General features: G+C 35.7%; 1 protein-coding gene across 1 annotated transcript in view; it reads right to left on the bottom strand.

Moving 5' to 3' along the window:
• Positions 1-2,586: 2,586 nt before the first annotated feature.
• LOC111048322 overlaps positions 2,587-11,340 on the bottom strand; it is a 190,350-nt gene continuing 181,596 nt past the window's right edge. Inside the window, exons 11-15 of the mRNA XM_039429367.1 lie at positions 9,756-10,037; positions 8,912-9,025; positions 5,951-6,154; positions 3,697-3,971; positions 2,587-2,950 (exon numbers count right to left, since the gene is read on the bottom strand). Of these exons, the coding sequence (XP_039285301.1) occupies positions 2,770-2,950; positions 3,697-3,971; positions 5,951-6,154; positions 8,912-9,025; positions 9,756-10,037 (1,056 nt within the window). The 3' untranslated portion in view covers positions 2,587-2,769. The remainder of the gene's footprint in view (positions 2,951-3,696; positions 3,972-5,950; positions 6,155-8,911; positions 9,026-9,755; positions 10,038-11,340) is intronic.

Genomic DNA, 11,340 nt, shown 5'->3' with positions numbered 1-11,340 from the left:
CATTTGCATTGTAAATGAATGAAAAAATAAAAAAAATATTATTAAACGAAAATCCTAATTAAATGCTGAAAATCACGCGGAAGACTTCTGTTACTGCAAATATTGACAACAGGGTAAACAGCTAGATGGAAATTCGATGAGCACTACTATTACTAATTGACAATGGTGTAACAACCGAAACTGGTCTTTCTAACTTTCAATAAAATCTGTAGTTTTTGACAATTTCTTAGTATTTTTAGTCAATATGAATAATTACCACAATATCAACTTCTCAACTAAGTAAAACAACTTTCTTCGAAAACCTTTTTCCAATAATTTGGTTGAAGTAAAACCTTTCTTCAGTAGAATACTTTGTTGCCCTATTGTTCTCAAGAGTACTATGTGAGCACTATTATTTATTATGAGCATCCACTGATCTGCCTCCCATGGAATAGTCATCAGCAACAAATTAATGGGGAAATCAGGCCACAAATTCACACGGAAAGTATGTAGTAAAGTAGATAATTGTCAGTGAGAATATACTGTTGAATTCTTAACCATTTACTGTTAACAATTCATATTATGCTTTTCTGCACAGGAAAATATAAGCTAGGGCCGGTTTCCGAGCTCGGGGTTTAGCTAAGTTATAGACTTTAAACATCTGGAGTCAGAAAATTGGCTTTCCAAAACGGGGCGTAGTAGCAGTCCACGATTGAATTAAATTTCTAGGAGAATAAAATAAATTAAAAACTTGAAGATTGAACACAAAATAAAACAAAGAGGAAATAGTGTGAAGTTTCAGCTATCTTAAATTATTTAGAAATGTTTCATTTCATCTAGGATGAGCGTTTCCAATATTATAGAGATGAGAAAATAAAGATTGTCATAAAAACTGCGACTACGTCCCGTTTCGGAAAGCCAATTTTCTGACTCAAGCTGCTTAAAATATAGAGCTTGGCTAAATACCGAGCTCGGAAACCGGTCCTAAAGGTTATTGCTGCAGATGTAGAATTGTTTCAAATTGTGGAAGAACACAATGTTGTATTTTCTGCTAAAATAGTTTTATTGACACAAAACGTAGGCTTTAATCTTATAATATCAAGCCATCATGATCATCTTTAAATCATCCTCTGCTTAACTTAAGGTGCGTACAGATTTACGCGCCGCGAACATGAGCAATTCACTTTTAATCAGCTGATGCCAAGCTTTTTATATCTGTATCTTACCGTTTCTGTAAAAATACAGATATAGTCAGCTGATTAAAAGTGAATTTCTCATGTTCGCGGTGCGTATATCTGTACGCACCTTTAGATGTTCTCTTGAGCATAGACCTGTTATCTATTATCTATATTTTGAAGGAGTACTACATTCAATATACTGTATATTAATCGGGATTTGTTAAATTAATAAATGAACAAATTAACGAGTTGTTGTTCTCAATGAATCTCCTTCTCATCGAACAAGCCTGTAAATAATTGTTAATTAATTTCATTTTTTTTTAAATTAAAAATAGTGGAAACTGTGCCTCTGTCATGGCTTGATTCTCTGTGACCACCAACATCAAACAATCCTGAAAAAATTTGCAACATTCGACCATGTTACTGTTTTTTCAAAGCTTGTGAGAACAGTTTGGGTTATAGGCTACGAGGAATGTTGTTCTCTTCTCATCATACTGAAGTAATTTGGTTTGTAATTCTGATAAAATTATCATTCTCAACTGGTAAACTGTACAAACACAAAATAAAATCTATATTTCCCACACTCTATAATATGTATAATAGTTAACCAGAGCATTTTCGTATAGCACTAGAGAAAATACGCAGATCAATATTCAACATAAGAGATTGTCAAAGTCATTGTAAAGTTTTGAGGTTGTTGGCCAGAATATATTTTAATAATTTACCATATTGTAATCTATACTATAATAAAGGGAAGAACTGGCTTATGCACGTACGGGATAGGAAATTTATGTTTGACGCATCCTCACGTCTGAACTGATGAACTTGGAATTTTGCAAATAGATTGTTAATCAAACGGGGATGGTTATAGGCCTATTTTTAATTTTTCAGAATTTCATCACGTCAAGTTTTCAGTATTTGTCAAGTTTTAAAATAGACATTCGCGGAGCATGGATATAAATATCCATTCAACAAAAAATTTTGAAATTAATGATTTGATTGTATGGTATGAGATGTTGTGATATTTTTCCATAATTGAAAGAATAAGACTTTGATATTGTCAATATCACTTTTATTTATTCGAAAATTGATTTATAATTCAGAACCAGGTTTCATGGTAAAACCTACCACATCTTCAGCTGAACTCAGCTGAACTCAGCTGAAGATGTGGTAGGTTTTACCATGAAACCTGGTTCTGAATTATAAATTAATTTTCGAATAAATAAAAGTGATATTGACAATATCAAAGTCTTATTCTTTCAATTTTGAAATTGTCAGTTCAAAGGAGGCTCCACTATATAAACTGTTCTGAGAGTTGAAAGTGAACGTTTTGGTTTGAATAAATAAGAAATAATAGTAAAAATCATGTGACATATAATCATATCAAATTGTTATCAATTCTCAAAGAGTACATAGATTTATATTCATATTTATATTTAAGAGTAGCCTTAAAGAAAAAACAATCATATCATAACTATTATATATAGTCATATCATGTAACATCGCTGGCTCAGGTCTGGTATGAAAGTTTTCAGATCAATGACTGTTTTTAGGCAGCCGGGGCCGACAGTTTAACGTGTCCATCCGAATAAGTAATGAATGTGATTGACTACTAGGATACAGCAGTGAACAAACTGTTTGGCGCAGATGTGAGAACAGATGCCAGACAAGGACAGAGTTGGAGAATGTCATCGTCATTGGTCGATTCATCATCATCATCATCGCTCGACTCGAACTCGATGTAGTTGACATGCATTGGCAGGGGCGTGCGGGGGGTTGCTGTCTCCTTTCTCCTGCGAATCATATTAATCAATTAATCACTGTTATTGTTTAATCAATGTGATTTTACTCGAGGTGATGATATTCATTCTCATAGTACTATATACTAGAAATAAACACTTGTTGAGAGATGAGATGCATCGCTCAACTTTCTATAAGAGAGGCGTCAGGAGCACTGTCATCCAATCTATTTTATATAAAAGAAAAATGGCACTCATTCACTGACTGACTGACTGACTCACTCACTCGCAGAACTAAATATCTACCGGACCAAAAACGTTCAAATTTGGTAGGTATGTTCAGTTGGCCCTTTAGAGGCGCACTAAGAACAGCTTTATCACAAAATAAAATAAAGAGAAAATAGTGTAACGTTTTAGCTATCTTGAATTGTTACGGAATGTTCAATTTCGTCAAGGAATTATAGAAATGAGAAAAAAAAGAATATCTTAAAAACTGCGACTACGCGCCGTTTCGGAAAGCCAATTTTCTGACTCCAGCTGTTTAAAGTCTAGAGCTTAGCTAAATCCCGAGCTTGGAACCCGGCTCTAAGGCTCAACTCACACTTAGGCGACTCAGGTCGAGAAGAGATTCGACTATAGTCTCCGCGAGGTCACCATTTGAAAACACATGTTCTCGACTTGAGTCGAGTCTCCTCTTCTCGACCTGAGTCGCGTAAGTGTGAGTTGAGCCTAAATTTTTATATATTACCTGTAGGAATTACTTATCAGATAAATAATAATCAACCTCACAATAGACATACTTGGTTACTAGGGGCCGCAGACGTGACCGCCTGAGGCGCAGACGCGGCAGATCAGTCGGCAGACTGTCCGCAGACAGGTCGACGTGATCTCTGATGAGATCCAGCACGTGATCAGCTAGTTGAGTCCACCAGACACGGGCCCGTGAGTCGCTGCGTGGTCGAGGGCCACTCAAGTGCAGTTTGTGGCGTGCACACTCCAGACTCGCTCCACTCGGCAAACGAACGTCGCGCACCATTGACGCGTGCGTCGGCGCGGCTATGCGGTCCAGTTCCACCTGTGAACAGGGAAAACATGGGAATTTGAATGAGGATGTAATTGATTCATTAAATCATCTTCTACAAAGAGTTCAACAATTCAGAGAATGAATTTGATGGCAACGAGATCCCCTAACTTGAATCTCTAAGGTGCGAACAGAGTAAGTCGCGGTCAAGATCGATGCCACCAGCTGTGCAATGATATAGATATAGTAGATATTGATATAGGAGGTCAATAGCGAACTGAAATCTAAATATCGACGTGATCATACTTTTAGATGTCGTATTTCAAAGTATATAGCTGCGTACAGACTTTTGCGTCATTAATCTAGAAAGTGAATTTCCACTTAATAATTTCCGAAATAATAAACACAGAAAAAGAGCCATAGAGGCATGGCTAAACTTGAATTATTTCCAATCGTTGACTTTTATACAATAATCAACTTCATATTATAAATTATATTTTCGAACACTTCATACGCTAGATTCAAGTTTATATATTACATCCCTGATTAAGCTGATTCACGACTCACATTGGCGCACAAGGAATCTTCCTTTTGCCGGTGTTTTTGCCTCACCTACTGTACTTATGCATGTGATCATAATTGAATCTTCATTTTAAAACTATTGTTTGTAATGTAAAGGATATCATTTCGTTATTATATCCAATTAAATAAATGTATGTATCTTGATTTAAGTGCAGTAGCATATACTTATATTTATTTTTTGTAAAGCTTTTTTGTATTTTGTTTTTGGCAAATAAATTCATTCATTCATTCAAAAAAAAATCCACGCACATTTTTCTTGTTAGGATCTGATCACATTATTTTGTACCTGCACAAATACAGATATAATAAGCATAGCATCAGGTGATGGAAAGTGAAATGCGCGTGTTTGGGGCACATAAGTCTGAACGCTCCTTATTCAGAATATGAAAATTGAAATTCGACTGAAGATTTAGAAAAATCATTCACAATGAATAAATCTGAGTTTTAAAGTAATTCATTATAAAGAATAGATTTTTTCTAGAAATCAGATTCATTCAATCGTAGAAATCTCATATGAATTGTAAAACTGTATTGCAACAAATCAGTATCAGTGTAGATGTCCGGAAAATTAAAAATATTTATTATCCTCCCGAGTTCTGTGGGGATTATAGGTGCTCGCATGGCCAGGCTGAGTGGAAACAATCCATTTAGAACTCATGGGAATAGTAAATATATCATCACCATATCCAACAAATACACTGATATTGCTATGTGGGAATCCAGCTCAAGGCTAGGCGAGACAAGACATGATCAGACACGTTCAGTCACAATACTTCACATAGTTGCTTATGAAGACATGTCTAATTGCGATGACTAATCAGTGTGAGTTGCGTCATAAGCAACTATATGGAGTATTGTGACTAAACGTGTCTGACCAAGTCTTGTCTTGTCTTGACTAACTGGTGTGTGCCTAGCCTAATACTGAATTTTCACTCTTGACCCATATTGGTTCCCCGGAAAATGACGGATTGGCTCTGAACTGGTGGATGGCAAGTCTGACTGCTTTCCTGAACTAGTTTCTGTATCATTTGGGAAATGCATCATTGCATGCAATTAATATCCGATTTGCGTTTTATGATATATCTTTACGTTTTTTCCCTATGCACGTTTGATGTTATCCCGTTGCATTCTCAAAAAGGGGGACGAGAATGATTTCGTTGGCTAACGAACTAGATCTGTATAATGGATCACACAATAAAATTTATTGTGATTTACAGCATTTAATTGGAATTCCGTTCAATAATAATTATACAATAAAATTATGTGTGTGAAAATTCAATTGATGAGAGCAAGTGGGATCTATCAACAAACAAACTCGCAAACGGACAACGGCTCCAGCTCGTGTGAATTCGTTTAAATCAAGTTCAGATCTTCTGTTACTCACTCGATAATAGTGACACTTATTACCTCCCTATATATTATATTTACACACTACAGTTTGTTTCTCTCACTTTAATCTTGGATTTGTTGCTGGGATCAGCCGAGTCGGAGCGAGAGCGCTGCAATCGCTGAGCCGCAGCCGCCTTGCGTCTCTGCTCCCTACGGCGAGCTGCGTTTCCACCCTCACCCCCATCTCCTGCTCCTCCCTTCGAGCCGAACAGACCACGTGACTCGGCCATCTCGATCATGTACTTCGGGTCCAGGCGGGTGATCTCCTGCACAACAAGCAGGTAAATAAATAATAATAAAGGAAAGAACTGGCTTATACACGTACGGGATAGGAAAATTATGTTTGGTGCATCATCACGTATCAACTACTGGACTAATCAACTTAAAATTTCACTTATAGATTTTCAATCAACCAAGGATTGTTCTAGACCTATTTCAAACTCTTCAAGATTTCATAACGTCAAGTTTTGAGTTTGTCAAGTTTTAAAATAGACCCATGCGGAGCACGGGTTACCTGCTAGTCCATAATATTTCTTCACATCAAAAATAGTTTGGGTGATAATTTGACTATATACTATCTTTGTATTAAGATTTTGGTTATAGAGTCGGTGGAGATGATAGAATGGCAATGCTGCCACATTCCTTTTTCCATCACCTTCTTATACCTTAGTATTGTATTGAAGAGTGAGAGAGGGCTGACTGCGCCTAAACTTTGCCCTCCTAAGTCAGAAATAAAGGCAGTCATTCTATTCTGTTCTATTCAATAGTGGATAGCTCTAATTCCAGACATACGGGTAAATCCAAATCTTGGATTTGGACGGAAAATTGGCATACGGGTCAATATATATCAACCTATCGAAATTCAAAATTATAATTGTTTTGACATGAAAAACGAATATAAATGAATGAATTAAATTTTTTTATTGATGATGATTAATTATATCTTGATATACCATACACACTAAGATAGATAGAGATATCCACCATCTTTTCATTATTAAATTTTAATAATACATTTTCATTAATAACTATTATTAAACAAGAATCCAAATAAAATGCAGCAAATCACCCAGAAGACTTCTGCTTCTGCAAATATTGACAACAGGGTGAACAGCTAGATGGAAAATCGATGAGCGCGACTATTCAATAATTATTTGTCAGCACGGCAATCAAACCCGGTTACCTCCTAATTGCCGGTCAGGAATGCTTACCCTTACACCAACCTGACAATCTCTTGATAGCAACGCTCATTTTATACGATGCCATAGCGGCCAGCCAGTCTACAGCCAGTCTTTAATTATTGAGATTGAATATTGTGGTGGTTCCAAATAACTTTCTATAGCCAACAAACAATTTGGAAACGTTGTGAAGTTGTAAAAGTATAGAATAAGCTCACTCGTTTCTCAAGACACCCTTTCCATTACTCACCCACAATTCTGAAACTAATGAAGGCATCACTCTTGACAAACATAGATGAATATAATGAAACTGACAATCAAGTACCGGTATGTTATCTTCTTTTCATTTCACATGATTTTTTGTGAAAATAAATCTCCATCAAATTTTGATTGAAGAGTTGAAGGATTCACTCTCGGTTCCATGTCCGTCTATCCTATTATATCAAGGGAGCAATTTCTGTATATATCTGGTTATTTTTATAACTGGTTATTTTCATATCTGGCTATTTTTATATCTGGTTATTTATGTTTCACGGATCTCGAAAACTGCTCTAACGATTTTCACGGAATTTGGAACATAGTAGGTTTATGATATAAAGATTCGATTGCACTAGGTCCCATTCTTTGGAAAACTCGCTGAATGACATTAAAAAGATAATTCATCCTTGGAAAACAGATGATATTTTCGTCGTCTCTCGAAAACAGAAGATGCGTGTGCCTGTGTGGGAGAGAGACAGAATAATTTGCAGCTGTGTAATCATAATCAATCAGCGAGAAATTTTATCTAGCTAGACAATTTTTAATCGATTTGATCAACATAATCTGACTAGGAGACATATTGAGACATCAACATAATTTTTTTGTTTTCAAATGTTTGAACAGAAAATTGAACCTGAATTCAAGTGTTTGGAACATAAACTACTTTCTGGACTATTCATAGTGTATAAATTAAAATTCGGGAAAAAACAGTTCTGGGCTGTGCCTGTTCGTACTTCCCCAATCATTTTAAAGAATTGTTTTCGGTTTATCATAAGTCAATGAATAAATAACGAGCGAAGCTCGGTGCCCTGATATTAGAGTTGAATCGTAATAGAATTACAATATCGAACCAAACTAATGCCACGAGAACAAATAAGGAAAGACGTATTTGATCAGCAGTTAATGATGGTTAAATTCAACCACAGGCAAACGGTTAAATTCAACAGAAGTACGTCATCGTACGTGTGAACGAGCCACTGTTTCGAAATTTGATACGTTTGCATGAATATTCCTATTGAAAAACTATTTTTCCTACAGATACCCTGAAAAGTGACCATTTGTGCACTGATTGCAGGCTGCAAAGAATCACTTTTCCGCACTAGTGCGCAAAGTGAGTACTTTGCGTACTCCAGATTTGCAGCATGACAACGCAAAATAGTTAGTAGGTTATATGGAGCACCAGTGCAGCAAAATCAAAATTAAGTTGGTAACAGTGACTGGGCTGCTATAGTGAGCAGAGGTGCAAGGAAGCACAACGCGCAAATTATTACATTATATATTATAACCAAGGACAACGAGGACTTTAGGATTTTAGGATTAACGTTTTTATCAATAATAAAATTACACAGAAAAACATTTGATGGATTTCAGGCAATTTTACCCATAATTACCCACTTCTTATATTCAATGGTAACTGTAGGAAAAACTTAATGTGAAATACGTGCGCAAAGTTCCTCTGCTGCACTCAACAAACCATTCCGCCCTCGCCTACGGCTCGGGCGTAAACGTTTCTTTCGGTGCAGCAAACTGTCACTTTGCGCACTAGTTGCACAAATAACTAATGAAGGTTCGCAGAATGGTACAAACCTTACGCTTCATAACAGCAATATAGGTACCCTCCTCTCCAAGCTTGAGACACTCATCTCTGTGAGGACAGAGGTCAGGTAGAGGTGATAATTCGAACAGATCACATGCTGGTACCTGAAAAATTACATGATGACTACGTGAAATTACATGGTTACCAAACAATACTCACTCGCACAGTTGCCATTAAATGCGGTGCAGTGTGGATTGTCGCTCGCATTTTGATCAATAATTTTGAATCAATTTAAAATTAGAACAGAGAATTCAAAATGAAAACCACAATATCCCAGATAAGATGTTACAGCGATCAAGGAGGAATCGTCAACACAGATTTGATCCAGGAGGAAGCCATTTGAATGAAGTAATTATCAAAAAGTGATAGATGTTATTAATAATTCTCAAATGGCAAATTTTGAACTTCACATTAGTTTGAATGAAATCACTTTTGCCCTTCCCACTTTTGTTCCATGGCGTTTTTAAAAGTTCCAGTTATTCTAGGTCAATGTATACAACATGATACAATACAAAGAAATTTGAACGATATGTGCTTTCCATGTCATAAATAATTTCCACTCTCTCAAAATCACACATATCGCACTATGCTAATCTTTAGTAGTCATGATATCCTTAGAAACTTCCTTATAAATGAGGATGATCTTTAGTGAAAAATTCAGTTCTCTTATCAAATACCCCGACACATATTATAAGTTTAGTATGAACAACTTTTGTATGTAACATATGATAATTATGTATATGTTTTGTCAATAAACTCCTCTTGTTGAAATTTATTGGCAATCAGAGAAAGTATTATTATTATTGATAGGTACACCAGTTTCTGAAAACTCACATTAATAGTGATCTCCTCAGGAGGCGGTATGAAGGCTTCTTTAACCTCCTCCTCGGGGGCTGTGGCAGCCATCTTGTTGGGGGGCTGTCCGAGGTCCATCGAGGCTCCCCCTTCCGGGGCGGAGGGATCCTGGGGACCCCCAGCCCCCCCATACCTCCTCTTTCGCTGCTCTTCGAGATGCTTCTCGGACGCGTAGCCGTTCATCTCAGTAATGACTCTCACGACCATCTCTGAATTCTCCAAGTCGTAACGGGAATGAGTCTCGTACACGACAAATTGAATCTGCCAACAAATAATATATTCAAATATAATATACTTTCAATATTCATGCATTACTAAATATTAGAATATTAGAATATTATATTTATTGAAAACAATACTATATGGAAGCAACAGATCAATGATCCATTTTGATTCCATCACATTAATCGTTTGAAAATACAACTAGACAAAATAATTAGAATAATAAAATCAAATGTAGAAAGATTTATGATGATGATTATCGATATAATACAATAATATGAAATGACAATTACATAATGTGATTATACAATCTTAAATTGCACTAAATACCAAATGAATTAATTACAATGATACTTGGAAATAAGATTAATTCTTCCACCCTCTATAGATTACAATCAAAGATAGTTCAACTCCCTCAAGACGCCCTTCCATCGAGTAAAGCCCCTCTACATTCCCGACGGAACCGACTCTCCCAGAAAGGTGGAATATCTTGTCTGCAACTGTATTGAAAAGCCTGGGCAGCCGATTCATTGAAACAAAAAACCACTCAATGATCTGCTATAATTCACTCTGAATGCAAACGTAGACCTCCGTGCTATTGGAAATACATAGATAGATACATAGTAAGTTTGTATTTAAGTTTTCAAATTTTAAATAATTAATACAGTATTTTCTAGTTATTAGTGATGGTTTAGTGGAATATTTTCTATTTAATTTGCTTTTCAACTTGTCTTGATGTCTTGAAATTTAAAGTTTATATAATCATAATATTTTGGACTCATATTTTATGTAATCTTTTTTGAATTATTAAGTGATAAATATAACTTATTTTTGGAGAATTTCTACCCAAATTCGGGAAAGGAACAGTTTTGGGCTTCAAGCCTGTTGTTCCTTTCTCAATCATTCATAGTTGAGAATGATCTATCGATGTTCAAATAAATAAATAGACAAAATACAGTATAACTTGCTTATTGCGGCCTTGGCCATAGCCTCAACACGGATATTACGTCATTTAATTATAGGTCCTGCCAAACTGTAAGTAATTTACATTGTGGAAACCAATTATATGGTTGCCATGGGAAAAATTGTAATATGTAATTTTTAGTTCAATATCACCATCAAAATGTTATATTTGTTCGCTTTTGAAATGTTTATTTGTGTTCAGAATTAATTTTTTTGATTATAAACTTCATAAAATGAAAACTCAGGAAGTCAAAGTGGAAATTTTCAGTGAGAAAAGAACCCAGAACATAGACTATGAATTTAAGTGTTGATAGGAAATGACATTGGGTAATACGGCAAGGCAGAACATCCAAAAGGATCTCTCTGCCGATAAAAGTCA

Source organism: Nilaparvata lugens, chromosome 5 (assembly GCF_014356525.2).
Source record: "Nilaparvata lugens isolate BPH chromosome 5, ASM1435652v1, whole genome shotgun sequence".
Lineage (NCBI taxonomy): Eukaryota > Metazoa > Arthropoda > Insecta > Hemiptera > Delphacidae > Nilaparvata > Nilaparvata lugens.
The sequence above is the reverse complement of the archived record's forward strand: the minus strand, read 5'-3'. Positions and strand labels throughout refer to the sequence as shown.